This window comes from Caretta caretta, chromosome 28 (genome assembly GCF_965140235.1).
Source record: "Caretta caretta isolate rCarCar2 chromosome 28, rCarCar1.hap1, whole genome shotgun sequence".
NCBI lineage: Eukaryota > Metazoa > Chordata > Testudines > Cheloniidae > Caretta > Caretta caretta.
Genome location: NC_134233.1, coordinates 13,417,607 through 13,444,628, shown reverse-complemented (window position 1 = coordinate 13,444,628; position 27,022 = coordinate 13,417,607). Strand labels below are relative to the sequence as shown.

Genomic DNA, 27,022 nt, shown 5'->3' with positions numbered 1-27,022 from the left:
AGTCACTGATGTACTGGGGATATGAAGGGAAAGGGACTGTCTGAATTATCGAGGCAGGAATTTTACAACAATCTACAGCAACATCACTGGCCACAAACACACTCTCCTCATGCTCCAGCCAGAAAGGAAACGAGCAGGAATTCTTGTTCAGCCCTGGGCACACTTACACAACAGCACAGCAGTGAGTGTGTTGTGGACGCTGGTCTGAGGAAACAATTGGAAACGATCACTCAGTGAGAAAAGAACTAGAGTGTCGTGAGAGCGCTCTATAAAGCAAGTAGTTGTGGCTGAGTGGTTAAGGTGGTGGATTCGAAATCCCTTGGGGGGGTCTCCCTGTGCAGGTTTGAATCCTGCCAACTACGGAGGAAGTTGTGGCTCTTTAGTTTCAGTGCCTGAGCATCCTTGGCCCCAGTGGGAGCCAGGCTACGTCTACACGACAGAGTTATGCTGCTTTAGTTAAAGCGTTTTAATTAAGCCGCTGTTGCATGTCCACACTAGGCTGCTTGTGTCACCGGAGCGCATCCAGGCTAGCAGCTCTTGGATCGCCACAGAGAGCAGTGCATTGTGGGACGCTATCCCACTGTGCAACTGGCCGCAGGGTGCTTTGGGAAGGGTTTGCAATGCCTCGTGGGCAGCCACACGAGGCAGGTTTCTCTATCCCATTGTTCCATGGGCATCCAACTCGATTGCCAGCGGCTTTTCAGCTGCCGTGGGCGTGCTGGGCAGAGAGTGTGTGTGTGTTGGGGAGAGACAGTGTGTGTGTTCGGGGAGCATGTGTGTTGTGGAAGAGTGAGTGTGTTGGCACGCTGTCCCTAAGTTCAGACAGCTGCTGGAAACAACCAGTCCTGAGTCAGGGGGAGGGGCGACACCCCAGACTGAGTCAGGGGGAGTGGGACACCCCAGTCCTGAGTCAGGGGGAGCGGGACAGCCCCGACATCAGCCCCCACTTCCCGCACTGGCTCAGCACAGCCCAGCAGTCTCTGTCACATACACACACACTGCTGCCTGCCTGGCTGTGTGTCAGGGTTCAGGACGAGGGGGGTTTAGAGGGCCATGGGCCCAGCACTTTTTAGCAGCCCTAAGAACGGACGACGGAGGGGGGAACCAGGTGGAGCCTTGGGGGAAGAGGCGTTCTGTGGGTGTGGCCTCCGAGGGAGGGGTGGCATCAGGGAGAAGGGGCGGTGTGAGATTGGGGCCTCAGGGAGAAGGGGCGGAGTGAGTGAGTGAGGGCTGGGGGGAAAGGGGTGTCATGGGGGCGTCACAGTTCAGACACCGGTGGCCCCCCCACTGTAAGGAAGATTCCACCACCCCTGCTCTGGGTCCTAGGTGTGGTGAATTTGTCAGGTCTGAGACAGGAGTTGCTTGTGAATGACAGGGACCCCTTTGCCAATTAGCACCAATAAGCTTTTGTCACACATTGCGACGGGCCAAGGCAAGACGGCTATAGTAAAGTAGTGAGGAACAGGTATGTTAGCCCCAGGCTAAACAAATCCTTGGTACTATGGTAACCAAATGGCAGTTGTTTCAGGTTAATCAAGACACCTGGGGCCAATTAAGATCCTTCTTGAAAGCAGTGGAGATAGCTAGGTTGATTGGAATACCTGAAGCCCATCACGGCCTGGCTGGAACTAGTGAAAAGCCTCCCAGTTCGTCAGTGAGGCGCATGTGTCAGGATCTGTAGGAGGAAGCCGTGCTGTTGGAGGAACCAAGCAGTGCAAATCCACATCAGGTGCAAGGAAGGAGGCCCTGAGGTAACAGCGAAGGAGATACTGAGTGGGGGCTGCTGTGGGGAAGCGGCCCAGGGAATTGTACACGTCCTATTTCCCAAAAGTCAGCTACCATAGCTGCTACTATTAGGGTCCCTGGGCTGGAGCCCAGAGTAGAGGGCGGGCTCGGGCTCCCCCCTCCCCTCCCCGATTAATCATGGATACTGGGAAACAGAGATTGTGCGAGGGAGGGTTGCTTCTCCTCACCTCCCTTGCTGGCTTATGATGGCTCAGTAAGCTGTGGCCCTTGCCTCTAGAGAGAGAGAAGGGCTATGTGGAGGGTCACAGTGAGCCTCTGAGGCTAGCAAAATCCACCAGGAAACGTGGGACCCATAGAGACAAGGACAGAGCTTTGTCACAACATGAACTGAGCTATACCCTCACACCCTGATATAATAGAAAGGCCAGCACAAAAAACAGAGAAAGGAACAATAAGATACTAAAATAACAACAGTTGGAACTCTCCATTTCTCTCAGTCTTGGGGTGGATGGGTACTAAAAGCTGTAGCTACAGTTGAGGAACCAGGCGATCGGACAGCTGGCCCAGCCCTCCATACTAGTACCTCTCTCACATATAGGGAAATGGATCAAAATTGGAATTCATGTCATGACTCACTTCCTATAGGGGATCAGTCTGTCTCAGGCTCTGTCTATACTTCAAACACTGGAAATATTCTTCTGACAACCTAACACTGTCTACGCTGGGGCTGAGGTCACATTAACTACTTCTCTCAGTGGAGTGGACTTTTCACACCCCTGCGAGAGGTGTCTACGTCAGCATCGCTTTTCAGCATAGACCAGACTTTAGATGGCTTCTTGACCTAAAAGGTAATGGACTTCAGCCTTTTCCTTGGTGGTTGAGGACTGCAACTTTCCTACCTGCTGAACACATCCTATGACAGATGACTTTCCTTTGCAAATTAGAGAAGTGGGGAAGTCAGTGACCCTTACAGTCTAAGTGTAAGAACTTGTAAAAACTTCTACAAATTGTCTCTTTGAATAATTTTGCTTTCACTAGAAATAGACTTTGAAACTAAGCAAAATAAGTTCTATTTGAAACACAAAAATTTAAAATCTATACTGGGCCAATATTCACTTATACACTCTCACACACATTCTTCCACCCCAACCATTGGAGTGAGGTTTTCTACCAGAACTCCTTACACTACAGGGGGTAAATTAAAGCAAATTAACTTTTCAAGATCAGCTGTCACTTCCTGGATGACTAACAAAACAAAAACATGAGACACTTTGTTTTACAAAGTGATTCAGATTATCACACAATTAGTCTCTACTCTTTAACCAATCAATTCATTTTCATTGGAAACAGTAACATATTCAAAGAGCTCAAATTCTTGTCATATGAGTTCATTTTCTTTTAATCCCCATTGCCAACAACTGAACCTTGGCTCTAGTTCTGGTTTGTCCCAACGTAGGTCCCAACCAATTCTCTGAGTTCATATATCGCTGGTTCTTCTGCCATGTGTGTTGGTGGAAGGGGTCTCCCATGTGGGAATGTTTGCATCACGAGGAAAAAAACCTCTCTCTTTTCACACTTTTTAATCTTTCAAAGTAGAAGGAGGTAGAGTAGAAGGGATGTAAATGCATAAAACACAAGAGAAAACTGTCCTACACTAAAGGCATTTATCGGTATAACTATATTGCTCAGGGGTGTGAAAAATCCAGAGTTGAGCAATGTAGTTACACAGCCCTAACGCCCTGTGTAGATAGCGCTACTTCAGCAGGACATATAGCTTGAGGGGGGTGGACTAATGAAGTCCGACGGGAGAGATCTCTCCCATTGGCTTAGAGCATCTGTAATAGCATGCTACACCAGTGCAGCTACATGGGGGCAGCTGTGCCAACATCAGCTTTATTGTGAAGCCGGAGCATCAGACACAAAACCAGAGAATCAGGACTCAACATGCGAGTATCTGGAAGTCTGAAATTGGAACCGGACACGTTCGTTGCCTCATTGGTTACCATCATTTCCACAGCCTGAAAGTCCTTGTTTCTGTGAAAATAGAATGAATTATATTGAAATTAGAATTCATTAAAGAAATGCTACTTGAAGGGTTTGTTGAAATATAGTTGTCAAGAAGAGACACATTAAGGAGTGTGAGACAATGGGTGCTCAAACTAATTAACTTAGAGCTCCTACTGAGCTGGGAGATTGGTAAACATTCGTATGCAAGTAAGATATGTATGTATATTTGTCAGTTTCTGCTTCCTTTTGTCTCTTATGTTCAATTGGCTTATCTGTATAAATAAGTTAGCTTGAGCCTTTGCAGGGGGCTCACATATCTGGGTGCATTGGCAAAGTGCTTTGCTAATAAACAGAGTGGTCTGACAAATTATGTGAGTCCTGAATCTGACTTTGACATTACCCAATCAGGCACCCAGTTTGGAATCCACGAGGAGGGAATGTCCTATGAAGCACTCTCTCTCTTTGGATCCAAATGGTGAAGGATGATTGTTCTCAGTCTAACCCTGGCATGCTTTGGATCTGTAATAAGTGAGTTGTACAAACAAACAATTTTCCTTGGGTCTTTGGTCACCATAGCTTCTTTTACTGGGATGGAAGCCAAGAACGGAGCGTGTACTCATTCAACCCCAGTTCTTTCCAAATCCTTGGCCTTGGTTAGGGTAAATGTACACTTCTCTGAAGTAGAATCCTTTACAAAAGCACTCAAAATCTCAGCAGTGTTAGTGAGGAATGGCTTCCTGAAACATGCCCAGCTTTTCTTTAATTTGGTGGCACAATTCCAGGCAAGGGACTGGATACAGCCCTGTTAGTTATCAGAGCTGGAGTTTCTATTCAAAACTAGCTATTTTTCTGCAGCTATGAGATTTCCAACACTGATTTCATTTCATACACTTTTTTTTAGCACCTACAAAGGATAAATTCAATAAAAAACCCACTTCTATTTCCTCAACATCTGCATCATGAAGGGGACCATTCCCCATGCCATAGAATTAGTTAGGTTATTTAAAATTTTTTTAGTAACCTAGCATCCCCCATAATGGGGGACAAAACAGCCCCCTTGCCAGAAATGGCTTTACCAATTGATGGAACCTGGGATTTAAACTCCAAATGATCACACTGTGCTTGGGATCCATTTGAATTCCCCTTCCAGGTTTTTGACACTTTCATCTCCAGTCATAGCAACTCTGATATAGGATTAAAGAAGTCAAAGCATAGTCTCCAAGCACAGACAGCTGAGAACGCTTCATCACGTGACACTTTGAGAAGTGGAGGGATAGAATGTGATGAAGATCCCTCCTGTCTGAGCCATGCAGAGTTAACAGGTCTGGAGCGATGGGGAATTAGGGAATCTCTGAGTCACCCCATCTCCTTCCAGTGTCACAGAGGCTGAAATGACACTTCTTTTCCTGCCCCTGCTCCTCTTCCTTTAAATATAATTGGGAAAGTTCTCAATATAACTGCTCTGCAGCACAACCCAGAGCAACGTGAGAACAACTGGCAATGATATAATCTGAATCATTGGTGATTCCGAACAATAATTTTGCAATAGGAGGAATGGTATAGATGTGATGCTCCCTGGTTCCTGATAGGAAGGGCACACTCAAATTATTCATGAGACAATGGAGTCGATAGGAAGGACAAATGGGTCCACCTCAAAACAGGGTGAACTGCAAAAGGCAAAAATGGGCCACTCATTTGGACACGCTGAGGGATAACGGTGCTGCAAACAGTTCAAACAACTTTAAAAGTTACTATGTGGGAATCAGGAAAAGTATTAAAGAAAAAAAAGTACGGATAGCCCTAGAGGTTTTTATGGTGTTGATCTCCTGTGCAGATTCTTGGATGGCTAACATGGGCTGAGTGCCAAGAGAAGGTTTTCCCACACTCACGGCATTCATAGGGCCTCTCCCCTGTGTGGTTCTCTGATGAGTAACAAGGTTTGAGCTGCGATTGAAGGTTCTCACACTCACGGCATTCATAGGGCCTCTCTCCTGCGCGGATTCTCTGATGCTTTATAAGGGCTGACTGGTCATATACGTTTTCCCCACACTCAGTGCATGCATTTTTTGTCTTTCCCCTGAGGATTTCCTGCTGTGTTGTGCTTTCCTTGAGGTCCTTCTGAGTTCCCCGACAGGAAATTAATTTACCCACTTTATCCCTTGGCCGATTTCCCTGCTCTCTCTCTCTGGTCTGTGCTGAATCTCACAGGATTTTCCCTGCTCATGACTCCTGGACACTGTTATCCAAAGTTATCACCACCCCCTGCTGGCCAGTCACACAGGCAAAGGGAGCCCGGGGGGACGCCTCTTTAACAGGAGAAAGGAAGCCATGGAGGGCCAAAATAACTAAGACATTTCCATACTCTGTCACTAGCAAATAATGGCCACCGTGGATCCACCCCAAAGTTGGCTACTTCTTTGCACTGCGGGAAGCCCCCCCTCACGGAGACCCTTTGTCATGGGGTTTGGGATACTTCTGGACCACGCTGCACTCAGAGGGACCTCCTCATCCCGTGCCAGCTGGAGAAAAGAAAAGGGTCCAGCCAACTCTCCTGTTACCAACTGGGAACCACCCATCCCCCAAACAGGGGGAGGCCCCTGGCTTTGATGGGTATTGAATATATGGCTAGTCTCTTTCATCAGCAAACATTTTTAACAGAGAGAAAGGAGGGAACAAATGATTCTCAAAGGAGAGGGAAAGATGATCATTGTTGCAGGGGGTTAATTTCCCACCCAGGATGGAGAAGGACTCAGGGCAACGTTCTGGTTAAACTTGGATTTATGCTGGAAATGGCCCACCTTGATTATCATGCACATTGTAGGGAGAGTGGTCGCTTTGGATGAGCTATTGCCAGCAGGAGAGTGAGTTTGTGTGTGGGGGGGTGGGGGGTGAGAAAACCTGGATTTGTGCTGGAAGTGGCCCAATTTCATGATCAGTTTGGATACGCTATTACCAGCAGGAGAGTGGGGTGGAGGGGGTATTGTTTCATGGTCTCTGGGTATATAATGTCTGCTGCAGTTTCCACGGTATGCATCCGATGAAGTGGGCTGTAGCTCACGAAAGCTCATGCTCAAATAAATTGGTTCGTCTCTAAGGTGCCACAAGTCCCCCGAAACTTTTTTATCAATCTTTGAGACGTACAGAGAAAACGTGTCACAAACTAGGCAACTGAGAACATGGGATAAACGCCAAGACCGGGGGGGGATTTTATGTGGCTATTAAAGAACGAGCTGGAAAAGGGAGACCATTTGTGATATAAAATTCCGCCTGTCCAATACATAAACAGAAAGTGATGGTCCCCCCCCACTGCCCCCGTTCCCCTGGGCAGCAGGGAGCCCTCTGAGGGGCTGACTGGAGGGGGTGGGGGGGGGGGAGCTGGAGGGCTCCCTGGGGGAGGGGAGGGGGCGGTACGGGGGGATCAGCAGGTGGGGGGTAGGTGGGGGCTGGGGGCAACGGTGCTGCAGTGGGGGGGCAGCAAGTGGGACTGGGAAGCCAGAATCGGGGGCAGCCCCATGGGGGACACGTCCCCTCCCTTCCCCGCCCCGGCAGGGACCCGGCGTCTCCTCCCACCCCCACGCCGGGGCAGCCAGGTTGGGGGATGGCTCCGGGCTCCAACTTCCCACCGACACCGGGACAAATCGCTGCGGATAAAACGGGGGGGGGGAATCCCGCCCCCCCCAAGGGGAGGGGAGTTTCAATGGACATGTGAGGAGGAGGGAGAGACGGGGGGGGGGATCAGGGGAGACGAGAGAGCGGATCAATGGGGGGGTGGGGGGGAGTTTACAACCACATGGGAGCTACCGAGAGGGAAAAGGGGAAAACTGGGGGGCATTTGTGCCCGTGGGGGGGGGAAGGGGATCCAATTAACTCCCCCGCCGCCCCCCACTTCCCCCCCGGGAATTTCCTGGCTGCACAGAGACAGTTCAACCCCCACCCCCCGCAACTCCGGCTTCTCCCCCCAACACCCCCCAAGGGACCCCGCGCGCCGGGCCCCAGTCTCTGCCCCCCCCAATCCCAGCCGTGCCGGGGGCAGAGAGTCACTTTCCTGCCCCCCCACCAGCGCTCCCCCCCCCCGCGGGGTCTCCCACTCACGGGGTCGGGGGCGGGCAGAGCCAGGGGCTGGTCCCAGCTGGAGAAAGCCCCCCCCGGCCGCGCACGGGGGGGTTAATGACGGGCCCCCCCAGCACAGACCCCGGAGCGGAGCCGCAGCTGCTCCTCCGAGAGACCCGAGACGAGGCAGCGCCGGGGGGCGGGGCCTGGAGCAGACCGGGGGCGGGGCAGCGTCTGGGGCGGGGCCTGGAGCAGACCGGGGGCGGGGCAGCGTCTGGGGGCGGGGCCTGGAGCAGACCGGGGGCGGGGCAGCGTCTGGGGGCGGAGCCCGGAGCAGACCAGGCGCTGCCTCGTGTCGCATCTGTCGCAGGAGCAGCTGCGGCTCCTCTCCGAGGTCTGTGCGGGGTGGGGCCCGTCATTAACCCCCCCGTGCCCGGCCGGGGGCGGGGCTTTGTCCAGCTGGGACCCGCCCCGGTGAGTGGGAGACCCCGAGGGGGGGAGCGCTGGCGGGGGGGGCAGGAAAGTGACTCTCTGCCCCCTACCTGCCCATCCCCCACTGCCGCCCCCTCCCCGCCCCCAGGGAGCCCTCGATCTCCCCCCGCCACCCCCTTCAGTCAGCCCCTCAGAGGGCTCCCTGCTGCCCAGGTGAACGGGGGTCGTGGGGGGGGGGACCATCACTTTCTGTTTATGTATTGGACAGGCTGGATTTTATATGACAAACGGTTCCCCTTTTCCAGCTCGTTCTTTAATAGCCACATAAAATCCCCCCCGGTCTTGGCGTTTATCCCATGTTCTCAGTTGCGTAGTTTGTGACACGTTTTCTCTGTACGTCTCAAAGATTCCTAAAAAATACCCTCAACGTTTGCCCCACTTTTACTCGAGTTGTCTACTTCTAATTGAATATGCCCCTGAGAGCTTTCCCTGTCTCTGTGATTATAAATTACGACGAAAATCTCAGATTTACACCTTTTCTCAGATTCCTGAATATGGATCTAAAACGTTTCCCAATGTTGCCCATTTCCGCTCTATTCATTGACCAAATAGTGGTGGGAAATACACTCAGCTTTTACCTCCTATCAACAACTGCTATAAAATCCCAGTCATTTTCCACTTTGCTCTCTATAATTTGCATAAATGGATCCAAAATCCCTCAGATTTCCACCCTTTCTCTTTCATTTCTGAACACTGATCTCAAATCTCAGGTTTCCCTCTTACTATGTCATCATCAAATGTCAATTAAAAATCCTCTTGGGTTTGGGGCTGTTCCCCATGTCTCTAAATCCTAGCAACTTGTCCTTCCTTGGGGGGAACCTATCGCCCTCCATGGGTCTCCGTGAGGGGGGGCTTCCCGCAGTGCAAAGATGTAGCCAACTCTGGGGTGGATCCACAGTGGCCATTATTTGCTAGTGACAGAGTATGGAAATTTCTTAGTTATTTTGGCCCTCCATGGCTTCCTTTCTCCTGTTAAAGAGGCGTCCCCCCGGGCTCCCTCTGCCTGTGTGACTGGCCAGCAGGGGGTGGTGATAACTTTCTGTCCACTTGTCAGACACTGTGAGGGAACATTGTTGCTGGGGGGGCAGGTGTCTGTGTGGAGAGATTGCAGCGGGAGCTGAAGGGGCATTGTGGTAGGGGGAGGCCTCTGGGTGGCTGGGCAGGGGGGACCCTAGTCAGGTTGGTGGGTTCTGGAGGGTTTGGGGTTTCAGGGGGTAGTTCTGAAGTGCCCAGCCCTAAGGCTATGGGTCCTGGAGGTGGGTATCGCTGGGGGCCTGTTGGCTGCAGACCAGTGGGGGTGGGTGTCTCTTGGGCAGGTGGGGCAGGGGATTAGACGCTGCCTGGTGCTGTGCCAGGGGCTGTGCCTGGGATTGCCCAGCTGGCTCCTGGGACCATTGCCATGCCCAGTGTACAGAGCTGTGGTGGGGCGGTCCCTGGCGCAGAGTGAGGGGTCCTCCTGTAAATCGTCAGGGGGTCGTGCTGGGAGGAGGAGGGGGTCCCAGGCAAATGGGCTGGCAGATCCTGGTGGAGGGCAGGTGGGGGTCCTAGGCAGGCAATGGGGAAATCCCAGGCAGGCAGTGAGGGACTATAAAATGACTCTACACAAACAGCCCCCCACCCCATTTCTCCTGCCATTTGCAGGAGCAAATCCAGCCATGGGGGAGCAAACAACCCAGGAATGAGAGTTTCCTAGCAAACAGGCATGGAGAAGGCACAGGGAAAAGGAGATAGAGAGACTGACAGGGTCCGTGGGATAAAAGAGTTTTGAAAGAGATTTCCAGCTCTCTCATCTGCCCAGACAGATGTATTACTGCACTGTGGGGAGAATCACTTTCCTGTGGACAAGACGAGGATGAGAGAGAGGAAAACCCAGTTCCTGACTCCATGTCCCTCCTGCTGGGGTGTGGCTGCCGTGGGGTCAGTGTCAGAGGGAATCCTCGAAAGGGACTCCTTTGGTTCTGCTTTTTTCTAGGATTGCATTCAGAGACTTTGTTTTGGGATGCGGGAGGGAGAAAGGAGGTTAAAAGTGTGTCTGTGGGCCTAGCCTGGCAGGAGGGGCCAGGTCTCTGCTGTAATCCAGAGATTGAGCATTTTCTCAGCACGGCAGAATCTCGGATCTCGCTCTGCAGGGAAAGAGCCTGGGGGAAGCGTGATATGAAATGAACTAATGCCCGTTCCTAAACTTCCACAACAGCCCTTCTTGCCCAGCCAGGTTGCAGAACGACGCTCATGTTTCTTTCCGGTTCATCCCGTCCTCCCATGGGACAAGGGAGCGACATGGCTGCAGAGGAGCCAGCTCAGGTGGGGATTATTGTGTGGGGGTTCTGATCTGTTCCTGCAGGAGGGAGAGGGACAGCAAATACACGGGAGAAGGGAAGGTTTGCACCGTCTGGTTTGGAGGTTGGAGCGGGGCAGGAAATGCACAGGGTGGAGAAAGGGAGGAGGCCAGGGGGTGGCAGACCTGCTGGGAGTTGTTTAATAAGTGGCCTAGATTCTAGGAAGAGACCCATGAGGTTCGGAGGTGGAAATGCTCCAGTTTGGTGAACAGAAAATAACCTACCTAGATAGGGCTGGGAAAAAGGACCAGACTCGTAGTACTGGAGCCTGACCCAACTAACCAGCGGGTGCCTTGAAATATGAAGGGGGAAGCCACCAGTCAGGCTTAGGGGAGATTCCCCTGCTTCATATCCAGCTCTAGGAGTGGTTAATCATTATGCAAGGTAACCTATTTCCCCTTCTTTTTTCCTGCCCCCCCACCCTCCCGACGTTCTTGTTAAACCCTGGATTTGTGCTGGAAATGGGCCACCTTCATTGTCATACACATTGTAAGGAGAGTGATCACTTTAGATAAGCTATTACCAGCAGGAGAGTGGGGTGGGAGGAGGTATTTTTTTCATGATTTGTGTGTATATAAAAAGCTCTTCTACACTTTCCACAGTTTGCATCCGATGAAGTGAGCTGTAGCTCACGAAAGCTTATGCTCAAATAAATTGGATAGTCTCTAAGGTGCCACAAGTCCTCCTTTTCTTTTCACAAGGAGGAGGGTGTTGGGCTTCCTACAAGAGATCTCTCCCTAGACCCTGCTCGGGGCAGCATCTCCAGTATCAGTCTGTGGCTAGTAGGTGTGTGATGGATCTGCTGGGAGAGAGGAGGAGGTCTCTCTTCGCCCCCTCACCCTGGTGTTTCCTGGGTGCTCTGAGCGGGGTGGGGGTGGGACTCTGTTGACTGTGGTCCACCCAGAGTTTCCATTTGATTGGCTCCTCTCCCCCACGAATAGTGGGGCTGTGAGTGGGGCAGCAGGTCCTGAGTGTGGGGCTCTTGCTCTTTCAGGGGCCGGTGACCTTCGAGGAGGTGGCTGTGTATTTCACCAGGGAAGAGTGGGCTCTGCTGGACCCCGCTCAGAGAGCCCTCTACAGAGACGTCATGCAGGAGACCTATGAGACTGTGACCTCGCTGGGTAAGGATTCCTGTCCCCTCGGTTCTTGGAAGGGGAACGGAAGAGATGGGGTTCACGCCACCCCCACAATGCCACCTCTGCTCTGTCCTGTTCCAGCATCACCCCAGCATGCCAATGACACACACACGACCAGAGACCCTCCCCTGCTGCTGAACGCTATGGGAAGAGAGCACAGGAGCAGAATCGCACAGTGTCAAATATCTTCTGTTTGCACAAGTAAAACGGGGGGTTAGGTCCAGCATAACGAACAGAAGCTTCCTACCCGTGGCCTTCTCTCAAACCCTGAGCCTTCTCCACCCAGACCAGAATGTGCTTGGGGTGTAAGAAGCAGGCTGCTGGGGTCAGAGCGGCTGGTCCAGGGTTACTGATCACACAGACTTTGAATGGTGGCTGCGGGAATCCAGACAAGGGAGCTCCAGCAGCAGAACATTGAAACTCAGCCAGGATTACAGATGACACAACTCCTCACTGCTCCGGATTGCCCCGTGCATGGGACAATGGCCTCGGTTGCTGGTGAAAATCCTTGAGACTTGGAGAGTTGCTCCCCCCATCCCCATGTGCACTAGCCACAATCTCTCTTCTCTGCAGACTTGGTTTTTTGAGTCCCTCATTCCTGAAGTCACATGACCCCGATTCTTATTTTTCACATTCTGCTTTTCTAGACTATTTAGAGTCTGTTGCTTCTGAATGATAATTTCTAATTTCCCAGTGTTGTGCACACCCAGGGATTTTCCTCCTCCCTCCCATTGCACTGGACTCACTAGGTTCCCTGGTATTTCAGAATGGCCACACTGGGACAGACCAAAGGTCCATCTCGCCCAGTGTCCTGTCTTCCAACATTGGCCAGCGCCAGGTGTCCCAGAGGGAATGAACAGAACAGGGAATCATGAAGTGATTCATCTCCTGTCACCCATTCACAGCTTATGACAAACAGAAGTTAGGGACACCATCCCTGCCCATCCTGGCTAATAACCATTCACGGACCTGTCCTCAATAGATTTCTCATGGTGGTTTTTTTTTTTTTTTTTGTAATCCTATTATAATCTTGGCCTTCACAACGTCCTCTGGCAAGGAGTTCCCCAGGTTGACTGTGCATTGTGTGAAGAAATACTTCCTTTTGTTTCTTATAAACCTGCTGCCTATTAATTTGATTTGGTGATTCCTAGTCCTTGTGTTATGAGAAAGAGTAAATGATACGTCCTTATTTACTTTCTCCACGGCAGTTTTGATTTTATAGACCTCTCTCATATCCCCCCTTTGTCTCTTTTCCAAGCTGAATAGTCCCGGTCTTTTTAATCTTTCCCCGTACAGAAGAGTTTCATACCTGTAATCATTTGGGTTGCCCTTTTCTGAACCTTTTCCAATTCCAATATATCTTTTTTTGAGATGGGGCAACCACATCTGCAGGCAGTATTCGAGATGTGGGTGTACCATGGGTTTATATAGAGGCGATATGATATTTTCTGTCTTCTTATCTATCCATTTCAGAATGATTCCCAATATTCTCTTTGCTTTTTGACTGCCATTGGACACTGAGTTGATGTTTTCAGAGAGCTGTGCCCAGTGACTCCAAGATCCCTCTGTTGAGTGGAAACAGCTCATTTAGAGCCCATCATTTTATATGTGTAGTTGGGATTATGTTTTCCAATGGGCTGCAATATGGTGCTATCCTGACATCTAGTCCTGCTGAGATCCTGCATTCGGTGATATCCCTGCCCTTCCTGTTCCCATTCTCATAAAACAAGAAGAGCATCCAAATGCGTGTTTACCTTCATTCCCTCAGCAGTCCTCATGGGAATCCCTGATCGGTTCCAAAGTGTATTAAAACCTTTCTTAAAGGGTTACCTCCTGCTGGTTATCAGGTCCTGTGAGTTTGTAGCCCAGAAAGACCCCCCTCAGTCAGCTCAAACTCAGCTGTTTATCCCCCAAAAGTCTGTCGTCTTCAGTCTCCTGAATGAGGGGAAATCCGTCCCTACCCCTTTCTGCGTTGGGTAAAGCTTCAAAAGGTGGAGCTCTGCATAACCAGCCTTGAGATCTGGCATTCATCACCCTGTAGTGATACCAGCTTGCACAGGAAACCCAACCCGCAGCCCTTCCTGGTATCATGTGGCGCATCTCGGCATCATAGTCTGTGAAGAATTCATGCTTTCAAGGGCTGGCTTAGATATACAGACAACAGTCATAATTAGGGCAAGAGTTTGCAGGCAATGAAAAGAGAGTAATTGACAAACGTGAGCAATATCTAATCCTTTAAAGCCTGAAAGTGCCTTGGGGGGAGGGGACAGGAGCCGGCTGTGTGGGGGCGGTGGGGCTCAGATACTGGGCATTGAGAGCCTAGAGCCAGCTGTGCGCTGGAGAGACGGGGCATGAACCAGCTGTGTACAGGGGAGATGAGCAGGGGAGAGGTGCTGTGGACACAGCCGCGAGCAGCTGTGAGTGCCGTCCTCTCTGCAGCATGATGAGAGAGCCTGGCGTCCCACTGCCGATCCCAGACTTCTATGAAGAGGGAAGAAATTGGCATCAAGTCTCAGCCGCAGCCAGCCTGTGCCCTGGGGAGGAGACGGGTGTCTCCAGGGAGAAATCTGGGGGATTGTGACCCTGCATGCCCCACCCACCCTCTGATCAGCAATTCCGGATATTAACGGTGATTCCAGAAACAAAGAGTAATTTTGGGAAAAAATGCAGTCCTAGCTACAATTTCCAGAAAACGCTGGCCCTGGTTGTAACATTAAATCCGATAGTCTCAAGATCTAGGCCTGTGTTGATCAGATCTGTCACTCTGCCTTCACGGAGTTCACTCTGCTGGTGGGTTGGACCCCTTCCCCCATTCTGTGTCTGCCTTGTCTATTTAGATTGTAACTTCTTCAGGGCACGGGCCATCAATGCTTCTCGGTTTGTACTGTGCCTAGCAAAATGAGGACCCACTGTTAGTTGGCCCTTAGGCACTAAGGTAATGAATATGATTTGTAATAATCATCTCCTGGCACTTTGAGCCAAGGAAGCCGGCCTTGGGACGTTACTACTTAAAAGTGAACTGGGCTTAAAAGCATGGAATATTCTTTGTGACAAGTATCCCACAAATTCCACTGACCTCCCTTGTTTTCTTTGCCTTGAGCAGGGTTTCCAGTTTCCAGAACTGATGTGATCTCGCAGCTGGAACGAGGGGAGGAGTCGTGCGTCCCAGACCTTCATGGCTCTAAGAAAAAAGTGCTCCCGAGAGCTGCCTGCATAGGTGAGGCATTGGTTAAACCAACCCCAAAACTATCGGTGAATACAGGCAACATTTGGGATGCCCTACAAAGATCTTGTGAGCTCTCCAAGTTCAGGATTGTTCCCTGCAGATGTGGAATCGTTAGGCAGAGGTCACTCATGGCTTCCCACCTATCCTGACTGACAACTGGTAGCAGGTCCCTCCCCAATCTCGCTGTCCCCTGAGATTTCTTCTGAGATACGGACCCAGAACTGATCCCTTCCTTTCTCTCCTCTGGGGAAGGTTTAAGGGAAAATCAGCTCCTGATAGGTTTGATCTGTCCTGTACACGTTTTCGTTCCTTCATCCCTTTTTCCGTTCTTCTCTCTGAGATTTCCTTTCTCTCTGGCGCAGGCAGAGACTTACGTCTGGATTCTCTCGGTCTCCCGTCAGGTGTTGGGATGGTGAGTGAAAACGAGGAGGAACCCCAGCAGGAAGATGCTGAGCGAGTAGAAGCCCATGGGATGTTGTCAGGAAGGTCCAAAGGGAATGATTCTGGGAGCTGTGCACGCCCAGAAAAAACAAAAGCCTGTGAGAGTCAGCAGAGGCCAGAGGAAAACTTCGGAAGCCAGTCAGACCTTATTACACGTGAGAGAATGAACTTGGAAGGAACACGCTACACATGCCTCGAGTGTGGGAAAAGCTTCAAAGGGAGCTCGGACCTTCTCAGACATCAGAGAATCCACACGGGTGAGAAACCTTACGCATGCTGTGTGTGTGGGAAATGCTTCAAGCGGAGCTCGCATCTCATTGCACATAAGAGAATCCACACAGGTGAGAAACCTTATGGATGCCCTGAGTGTGGGAAACACTTCAAGCAGAGCTCATACCTTATTACACATTGGAAAATCCACACGGGTGAGAAACCTTACGGATGCCCTGAGTGTGGGAAACACTTCAAGCAGAGCTCACACCTTGTTACACATCGGAAAATCCACACGGGTGAGAAACCTTATGGATGCCCTGAGTGTGGGAAACACTTCAAGCAGAGCTCACACCTTATTACACATCGGAAAATCCACACGGGTGAGAAACCTTATGGATGCCCTGAGTGTGGGAAGCACTTCATTGACAGTTCATCCCTCCTCTCACATCAGCGAATCCACACAGGGGAGAGGCCCTACACATGCTCTGAGTGCGGGAAAAGCTTCAATCAGCGCTCAACCCTAATCACACATCAGAGAACGCACACAGGAGAGACCCCCTACATGTGCTCTGAGTGCGGGAAAAGCTTTAATCGGAGCTCTGTACTGACCACACATAGAAGAATCCACACAGGTGAGAAGCCTTATGGATGCTCTGAGTGTGGGAAACGCTTCAATCGGAGCTCATACTTTATCATACATCGGCGAATCCATACGGGTGAGAAACCTTATGGATGCCCTGAGTGTGGGAAACACTTCAAGCAGAGCTCACACCTAATTACACATCGGAAAATCCACACGGGTGAGAAACCTTATGGATGCCGTGAGTGTGGCAAACACTTCAATCAAAGCTCAGCCCTTATCACACATCAGCGAATCCACACAGGAGAGAGGCCCTACATATGCTCTGAGTGCGGGAAAAGCTTCAATCAGCGCTCAACCCTAATCACACATCAGAGAACGCACACAGGAGAGAGGCCCTACATGTGCTCTGAGTGCGGGAAAAGCTTTAATCGGAGCTCTGTACTGACCACACATAGAAGAATCCACACAGGTGAGAAGCCTTTTGGATGCTCTGAGTGTGGGAGAAGCTTCAATCAGCGCTCAACCCTTATTAGACATCAGAAAATCCACATAGGAGTCATCTGTAACAAATGCCTTAACTAGGGCTGGCCAAAGGTATTTTTTTCTTTTAAATCACATTTGCTAATTCCCACTTAGTGATCTGTGCCCCATCTTCACCGTGGTTACTCAGCTCCCCCAGATGAGTTGCCTGCTCCTGCCTTTTGCAGCTCACCCTTCTTTGGGGTCAGTCCTGTGATGTTTTCTATCAACTCCTTTCCTTTTGGGTCAAAGGAGCGTGTGTCCCTCCAGCCAGGAATGTTCATCAGCTCCAGGTGGGGGAGAGAGGTTTGTTCCCAACAAGCTACACTGAGGCAAAAACTACCCGTGCCTTACATCCACTAGGACTGTACATGGCGTTGGCTGCTCAAGTTAGTGATCTTGGTGTTAAAAGACAATTACAGTTGTCATGCAGATGCAGCCGAGGTGCAGTGGTTGGCATTAGCTTTCCCCCCCTTGACCTGACCTAAACTCCATCACATGTCCTAGTCTAAACAAAGCCTGAGCATCACAGTTATACTGTTCCCCCATTTAAAAACCATTGTTAGTCATCAAGTTCCCCCACCAGGATCATATTGTTTCATTCCCAGTTGTCACAGTTCATCAGAGCGCTGGTTTTCAGAGGTTTTCCTGAAGGCAGATATTTTTACTCCCGTTTTCCTCCCTTAAAATATATTGAAGTATAACAAAGAGCAGGAATAGGGAAGGGATAGGGAAAAATGTCTTTTCCCCTCTGTAACAACAGAAGAACATAGGGTAAATCAGAGGGATTCTCCATCACCATCTCTATCCCCCTGTTCTTCAATTGGTAAGGTCAGTATTTCCCGAAGGGGCTGGGAAGAGGATTCTCTAGTAAATGATTTGGAACTAAGCAAAAGACCCATTCATTTGCCTCCCAAAGCAGTTGTGGCCCATGCCCTGCAGGAGGTTGCTCCTGAAGATCTTCCCTTCCTAATCAGGTGCATGTTGCCTCTTATTTGGGAAATGCAATCCCTTCCTAGGTAGAGATGGGAAAAATGGAAGTGACATTTCTGTTCAGCTCACTCCTGGGAGATGCTGTAAATGTGTAGGAAATGACATCCATGAGGAATGTGATAGAGCTGCAGAAAGACACCCATTTTGAGTAGATACCTGACATTTGGTGTCTTAGAGGGATTCTAAGCCGCACCTGAATTTAGTCCCTTATTTAAATCTGTGCCACCAGATTAAAGAAACAAAAGGGCATATTTGGGGGAGTTCTACCTCAGTATCGCTACTGGTATGTTGTGTGGTTGGTGAAGAATTCTACGCCAGAGCCGTGTAAAATTGCTACAACTAAGGTCAAAGATTTGACAAGAACTCAGGTAGAAATGAGAGCTACGAGTGGTTGATTTTCACCCCAGAGATGGACGCTATGGTGACCTGTGGCCAAGGTAAACTGTTTTTAGAATTGCTCACACTTCTAAAGGATGCCATGATGAAACTGGGAACAACTGTCTTTTACCATTTGGATCCCAAGTTTCCTGAAGCACAGAGAGAAACAGCTGATTCCTTCAGAGCCATGCCATGCCTATGAGTCCCAAACTGGCTGCCTTGCTGGACAAGAAGCACTTCCGTGTTGGTTAAATGATGGTAGCCAATGAGGGAATGTAACAGATTCCAAGTTCAGACTGCAGGATACATGAATGCTGAGTCCAGAGTCTGTGGTTTGGTCTCTTAGTTTTGCTCTTGAGTCTAATGCATGTGTCTCACTTTTCCGCCTCCTGCTACTCTGAAAGATTAGAAAGTGTGAAAGTAGAGCACAGGTGGTTTTTCTCATGATGCAGCCTTCCCACGTAGTGTGAGACCCCTTCCACCCCCACAGGTGAGCCAGAGAGTTCCCCAGGGCTCTTGTTCACAAAGCAAAGATGTCACATTAGGCAGGAGATGTCAAGATCTACAATGGTGATGGGCGAGTGATGGGAGCTTTTCTGGGTGGTTGTTGTTTGGTTGTTTTTTTTCCATGTAATTTTTGTTTTGTTTTTGCAACTAGTTCTTTTTATAGCTGCTGAGCCCCCTTGTCCTTTTGAGCACAGCTCTTTAACCCTCAGGCCTGGCTCTGGAAACCTCAGAACCGGCTTTGCGTTTTTTTTTTTCATGTTTGCTATCTTTGGAGTTCGCAGGAGTTCCCCAGGGCTCTTGTTCGCAAAGCAAAGATGTCACATGAGGCAGGAGATGTCAAGATCTACAATGGTGATGGGCGAGTGATAGGAGCTTTTCTGGGTGGTTGTTGTTTGGTTGTTTTTTTTCCATGTAATTTTTGTTTTGTTTTTGCAACTAGTTCTTTTTATAGCTGCTGAGACCCTTGTCCTTTTGAGCACAGCTCTTTAACCCTCAAGCCTGGCTCTGGAAACCTCAGAACTGGCTTTGCGTTTTTTTTTTTTCATGTTTGCTATGTTTGGAGTTCGCACATCCAGACGACATGCGGTTCACAGCAGCGGATACTTTGAGAAACCTGCTGGGTGAAGCAGGCCTTTTCCAAACTGACATTGGCCCAAATTCTGCCTCAGTTCAGCTGGATTGGGACACGTCTGTGTCAAAGGAGTGGTTCACACCTGATTTGCCCATAGACCTCAGAGGAGGGGTAGTTAGATATAGGATAAGTAGGAATTGACAACAATGAAGTTAAATATAAAGGTGAAAGACCCTCACCTTGCAGGTCAACAAGCCTGTTCTGTTCTTTCCCTCCAATGCATCCGGCACTGGTCGCTCTCAGGTAGCACACTGGGCTTGACGGACCATTGGTCTGACCCAGTCTATGACCTGTCGTGCGTTCTTATGGAAGCCCTCTGCGGCCTTGTCTACACGGGCAAGTTTCTGCACAGGAAAGCAGCTTTCTGTGGTGTAACTCCCGAGGTGCGCACGCAGATTTCGTGATGCATGATAGAAAGGGGCCATGACAGGGACACACTGCCGTGCGGGGTGAAAGTGAAGGAGCTGTGACATGCCTACCACAAGGTGCAGGAGGCAAACTGCTGCTCCATATTGGGGGCTAACTAACCCCAGCATCACGGCAAGAATCTACCTAGCAGCTGGAGAAAAAATATGTATGAGAGTCAAAGACACCCCCACGTGGCCTGTCTCTTCCCCAATCTCAACACCTGGAAGATTGTCTGGAAGACTCAGAATTTGAACTGCGGAGATTGGTCCCAGGCTGAGAGGGAATTCAGTCTGTGTATTAAGATCTCAACATTGCCTGGAGCAACCAGTGAGTGAGAAAAGCTGTTTGATCCAATTCTTGCTTAGTAGATTCAAATTAGAGTTTAGACTGGGAGTCTGTTTTCATTTGTTATGTAAACACTTTTGACCTCTGTGACCAATACTTATACTCAGTTAAAATCTAACTTTCTGGAGTTAATAAAGTTATTTTACTATTTTATACTTACTCCTGAGTTTGTCCAAAGTGCTTGGGAAAGTTGCTCACATGACAAAGGCTGGTGCATGTCCCCTTTATTTTTGATGAAGTGGCGAACTAATTAATGAGCTTACACTTTTCAAGAGAAGGCCGTGAGCAGTGTAAGATGGTACATTTCTGAGGTGCAAGGCTGAGAGCTGGGGAGATATGCTGGTGTCTCTGTATAATTGAGGAGTGGTTTATAGAGCATTCATGCAACTGAGTTGGGTGCTTTGCTGCATGTTGTTGGCCAAATGATCATAGAATCCTAGGATATCGGGGTTGGAAGTGACCTCAGGAGGTATCTAGTCCAACCCCCTGCCCAGAGGAGGACCAATCCCCAACTAAATCATCCCAGCCAGGGCTTTGTCAAGCCTGATCTTAAAAACTTCTAAGGAAGCAGATTCCACCACCTCCCAAGGTAACCCATTCCAGTATTTCACCACCCTCCTAGTGAAAAAGTTTTTCCTAATATCCAACCTAAATCTCCCCCACTGCAACTTGACCATTCCTCCTTGTCCTGTCATCTGCTGTCACTGAGAATAGTCTAGATCCGTCCTCTTTGGATCCACCTTCATTTAGTTCAAAGCAGCTATGACATCCCCCCTCATTCTTCTCTTCTGTAGAGTAAACAATCCCAGTTCCTCTGGCCAGGAGGGATTTAAAGGTGGTTAGCCTTCCCTTTCTATTTATGACTCTATCCTACCGCAGGAAGTCGTCCTAAGTTAGGCTGCTCCCGCTGCGTGAATAACAGAGCTGGATTTGACGTCGCTTCGGTCGACTTACTGCTCTGTCTACAGTGGGCTGGGTCGATGGGAGACGCTCTTCGGTCAATTTACCTTTTTCCTGCCGTTCCTGGCGCAGTCCCAACGGCGACTGGAGAGCGCTCTGCTGTCAATTTAGTGGGTTTTCACTCAACCCCCATGACATCAACCCCCAGTGGATCCACCGCAGCAAACAGAGCCTACCAACCATGGATGTGTGTGTTAGTAGAGATCAAAGCGAATGTTAAATGTTCAAATGTATTGGGTGTTTAAACCTCCTGAAAACTCGTGGAATGTTGTTTGCACTGTTTTCACGTCTCTGTGTCCTGTTACGCTGTGATAGCAAAGAGTTGCCTTGTGTAGACCCCTGTCACTAAATAAGCCCTCAAAGGAGAATGAAGGTGTGTGGGATGCAAGTGAAGAAAAGGCTCATTTCCAAAGAAGGGGTGGTAAGAAGCAGGATCCCTGGGCGGGGGGCAGGAGGGTGTGGTTTGCACTGTTGTTGCCCAGGGTGGGAATGGGGAAGTGGGCTCTGGCTTAAAGCGGTGTCAGGCTTCGGGGGGCTGGGTTCAGAGCTGGAGGTTCGGGTTGGGGTGAGGGTTGGGCTACAGTTTTGGTTCAGGGGTTTCGAGTTGGGGGGCAGGTTATGGGGTCAGGGTTCCAGTTGGGTTCCGGGTAGCGGGTGGGGTTTAGATTTTGGGGGGAGGGTTTGGCCAGCAGCAGCATAGAAGTGCGGGTGGCAATGGGGTGCAGCCCATAGTGATCAGTCGGGGGTCTTTTAGGTCGTTTCAGTGTCAGTAGCACCCTGGGGTGGGGGTAGGGTCATGTTTACGACAGGGGGCTAAAGTGTTGGGGAAGGGGGTGGCACGTTGACCCATCCCACTTCGCACTTCCCACACGGACACGCACAATACGTCGAAGGCGTGGACGCACACACGTCACACACACACGATGACACAAAACGGCACACAACAAGACAAACAAAAATACACACGATGCAAACACACACACAACACGACACAGAAAGCATCACACACAAAACATCACACACACGACCCACAACATGTCACACACACACACTCAACACAACACGACCCACAACATGTCACACTCAACACAACACGACCCACAACATGTCACAAAAACACACTCAACACAACACAACCCACAACACGTCACACTCACACACTCAACACGACCCATAACACGTCTCACACTCAACATGACCCACAACACATCTCACAACACGTCTCACACACACTCAAAGACACACAGCATGTTGCACATACGTCGCATACACACAACTTCGCACACACAGTTTGTCGCATGTCGCACATATCACGTCACGCACTTGTCTGACTATGCACATGCACATGCACAACACGTCGCACGCACACACACGACATGTCACAGACACGACACACACAACATGACACGTGACACAAAATGGCACACGACACAAAATGGCACACGACATTGAGACACACATATGACACTGACACGTTGCATGTGGAACACACAGCATGTTGCACGTCACACTTTACATGTCACACGCACAACACATCACACACAGCCTGTTGCACGTTGTAGACAGCACGTCACATGTTGCACACACAACACAGTGCGCATCGCAGGCACGTTGCGCGTTGCACGTATACAGCATGTCACGGCTACACTGCACGTCGCACGCGCACATGCACAACATGACACACAACCTGTCACACACACAAAAATCACAGCAACACAACACATCACACACTCAACAAAACACTCAAGAAAACACACAACCACGTCTCACACACACACGACACCACATGACAAACAACGTCTCACACACACAATCACGTCTCTCACACACGCCGACACACACTCACGCACACACGCACAGCACACGGCGGCTCTCACACACGGCACTGACACACACGACGTCTCACACACCCACGACACGACATACGACACGTCACACGACACACAAGACGGCAGAGGACACGACACCGAAATCCCACCCCGGAGACGACCCCCCGCGGGGGCGAGAGCGGAGCGGGGACGGTCGGGGGAACTCGGTCTCTGGGCGGCGCGTGGGGCCGGTGTGGGCGGGAGGGAAGAGGGCGGCAGGGCCGAGGGCGAGATTCCCAGCCCCCGGCGAGCGCTGGGGAGCGAGGGCTCCGGCTCGGCTCTCGCAGCGGCTCTGGCGAGGAATGGTGCCGGAGCTCTCGCCGGAGGGGAACGCGGCAGGAGGGGCCTGAGCCTCTTGGGCCTCTTTCCAAGGAGGCGGAACCAGGCCTCCGCTCTCTGCCCGCTGCAGACCCGGCTGCCAGGTCGGCGCTTCCAGTTCCTCGTCCGCACTCGCCGTCTTCTCGTGTGTTCGCCAACTCGCTCTCTCTCCTCTGCTCTGCTGGTGCCGTCTCCCTTTGTAGGACCCGGGTAGGTGTGCATTCCCACAGGTGAGGTCTCGGGAGCCATGGAGAAGTCGGAGCGGACGGAAATCATGCAGGGCAGTAGAAAGGCTGCTGAAAGTACCTGAAGAGACAAAGGGAATGAGAAGGGGGAAGTCCAGACTAAGACAGGAGTCTAGTCTGTAAAGAGAAACAACGGGAAGTCTAAGCTACAGAAACTCTTCAAGTTGCCAAAAGACATTTAGGATGGGAAATGACTTCTTGAATCCAGTCTCTTTAAGATCTTAGGCTTAGTATGTGTGTGTATTTGTATTTGCTTAGTAATCTGCCTTCTTCTGTTTGCTATCCCTTATAATCACTGAAAATCTACCTTTTCTGGTGAAACTATTTTTTCTTTATTATTATTATTATTATTATTAAACTCAGTTTGTGCAACGGGTGCTCCGTGAGGAAATGATTTGTGTGTTACTCCAAGGGGCCGCCCGGTGTCACTCTTGCTCCATGAGGGAAATGAGCATGACCTGAATTGGCCACCCAGTGTCACTGTTGGGCCAGGAGGGAAATGATTTGAGCACTACCTGAATTGGCCACGCAGTGTCACCATTGCTCCGTGAGGAAATGCTTTCTGCATGACTCCAAGTGGCCACCCGGTCTCACTGTTGGTCCAGGAGGGAAATGATTTGTGCATTACACTGACTGGCCACCCGGTGTCACTGTTGCTCCGTTAAGGAAATTATTTGTGCACTACCGTGAGTGGCCACCCGGTGTCACTGTTGCTCTGTGAGGGAAATGGTTTGTGCATTATCTGGATTGGCCACCTGGTGTCACTCTTTCTCCATGATGGAAATGGTTTGTGCATGACCTGAATTGGCCACACACATCACTGTTGCTCCGGGGAGGGAGGGATTGTTTGTGTGTTACTCCTGAGTGGCCACGTTGTGTCACTCTTCCTCCATAAGGAGAATGCTTTGTGCATTACCCTGTGTGGACACCCAAGACAACATACAGATCACACACAAAACATCACACACACAAAACACGACACCGACACACACAGAGAGAACACGTCACACATACAGAAACACGTCTCTCACACACACACAACACAGGACACCGACACACAAACAACATGACACACAAATAAAATGACACACAAAACAGCACACAACACGACACACAAAAATCACACCCAATACACGACACCGACACATACACACACACACACGAGACGCACAAAACGGCAGACAACGTGACACAGAAATCACACACGACACCGACACCCACACACAATATGACACACAACCCCTCACATGACACACAAAACGGCACACGTGACACACACACACAACACGATGCACAAAACATCGCACACAAAATATCACTCACACACACACAACACCACACACACACAGACAACACGACACACGACACACAACACGAGACACAAATATCTCACACAACACATGACACCGACACACACAACATGCACACAAAACGGCACACAACACAGCACACACCGTCACATGCACACAACACGGCATACAACATGGCACACACACACTCAACATGGACCACAACACGCACACATAAACACGTCACACACACACAAAACGACACACAAGTCACACACACAACACGTCACACGACACATGCAACACGACACGCACAACACGTCTTCAGCCTCCTTCAGCCTTCAGCCTCCTCTGCCCCTCCCTGCGCTTCCCACAGCCAGTCCGCCCAGGCGGGGTCCTGGGGAAGCCAGAGGGTCCTGCCCCCCAACTCCGCAGTCAGACGGGACTCTCAGCCAGCCAGGAAAACAGAGGTTTATTAGACGACAGGGACATGGTCTAACACAGAGCCTGTAGGTGCAGAGAACCGGACCCCTCAGCCGGGTCCATTTTGGGGGGCAGTGAGCCAGACAACCCCGTCTGCCCTTCACTCCATGTCTCCAGCCAGCCCCCAACTGAAACTCCCCCCAGCCCCTCCTCCTCTGGGCTTTGTCCCTGTCCCCGGCCAGGAGGGCACCCGATTCCTTTGTTCTCCAACCCTTTAGCTCTCACCTTGCAGGGGGGAAGGGCCCAGGGCATCAGGTGCCAGGAAAGAGGGTGTCGGCCATTCTCTGTGTCCAGACCCCTGCACACACCTGCCCTCCAGAGCTCTGCAATGATCATACACCCTTACCCCACCCCCTAGATCCTTAAGAACTGCATAGGGGAAACTGAGGCACCCCCACACAATTCAGAGGAAACATGAAGTCCCGCTTCATGACAGATGACTCCAGGAGGTGAGTTGCTTGCTATCCTACCACGTTTTTCTCTGTCTCTCCTCTAGTATGTTGGCCATCACACACACTCTGTCTCTGTCTCTGTCTCTGTCTCTGTCTCTGTCTCTGTCTCTGTCTCTGTCTCTGTCTCCTCTCCTCTTCTGGTGCCAACGATGACCAGGCCCCGGGTGCCTGGGCCCCATTTCCCCCCTGTGCTCCATCTCTTCCTGTATCTGCCTCGCCCCTTCTCCCAGCCCACACTGCCCACCGCTGCCTGGATGATTTCCCCCTCTCCTCCACTGCACCCCCCTCTGTGGGGTCCCTGCCACTCACCGTCTGCCTCCTCTCCTCCACCCCCTCCCCCGCTTCCCCACGGGTCACTCTGGGGGCCGGTTTTCTTCACCATCTTTGTGCGTGATCTGGAGGATGGGATGGATTGCACCCTCAGCAAGTTCGCAGATGACACTAAGCTGGGCGGAGAGGGAGATACGCCGGAGGGTCGGGATAGGGTTCAGAGTGACCCAGACCAATTAGAGGATTGGGCCAAAAGAAATCTGATGAGGTTCAGCAAGGACAAGTGCTGAGCCCTGCACTTAGGAGAGAAGAATGCCATGCACTGCCCCAAGTATGCCATGTCCCCGCCCCGAACCGACCCTCCCGGAGCATCCTCAATTCCACGAAACAGCTGTTCTGTGATGGGCAGGAAGTGCTGGGAAGGAGGGTGGGGAGTTGCTCAGTGGGGGTGTGTCTCTCTGGGTGGGGTCTGTGTGTGTTTATGCACAAGCTGATTGTGATGTCACGGAGGCCAACAGCAAAGAGGGTTCGGCGTCAGCATTCTTGCCCTGCCGTCAGTCTGCCAACTGGCTTGGTTGACAACGGTTGGTGACCCAAGGAGCTGCTGAGAGACGTGGACCATCTCTCTGTCAACAACTTCTTGAATCAGCTATTTCCACAGGTGTTTGAGGAACAAAAGGATGAGTTTTTACAGAAGGTAATTCCCAGATTCTTTCCCTGCTCATTAGATCGCACACGACAGGTCGGCGCCTCCTTCTCCTCGGGACGGGTGGGGGCGGGTGTGGCAACAGGCAGGTCTCAGCGTTCCCTTTTGATTTGAAAGTGGCCATCTCTCAGGTCTCCTCCTGCTTCAGCCTGTCAGGTTCTTTGGAGGCAGATTTAGATGATTTTATCTTTCAGCAGACTAGTCGGGGGCAATTTCCAGGGATCGAACCAAAAGGGAAGATAACAAAACCAAAAAAGATAATAAAAACCAACAACCTTCAGTCTGATCCTGGGCAATTCGCTTCAGGGCTCTGGGCCCAACTTCCATCCTCTGTAAACAAAATGTTAAGAATGTTTCTTTCTGCTGCAGGGACGAAGAAGGAGCCGTCTGACACGAAGGGGAAGTGGGAAAAAGGAAGCC

At 50.7% G+C, this 27,022-nt stretch overlaps 1 protein-coding gene and 1 non-coding gene across 2 annotated transcripts; both read left to right on the top strand.

The window, feature by feature from the left end:
• The first annotated feature begins 277 nt into the window (after positions 1 to 277).
• Positions 278 to 362, top strand: TRNAS-CGA (transfer RNA serine (anticodon CGA)). The gene has a single exon. It is a non-coding gene; the product is annotated as a tRNA-Ser (tRNA).
• A 15,216-nt stretch (positions 363 to 15,578) lies between these two features.
• LOC142070355 (uncharacterized) lies at positions 15,579 to 18,598 on the top strand. The gene has a single exon (XM_075124051.1). It carries the CDS (start codon positions 15,598 to 15,600, stop codon positions 16,810 to 16,812), a length of 1,215 nt encoding a protein of 404 aa, XP_074980152.1. The 5' UTR covers positions 15,579 to 15,597; the 3' UTR covers positions 16,813 to 18,598.
• The last annotated feature ends 8,424 nt before the right edge of the window (positions 18,599 to 27,022 follow it).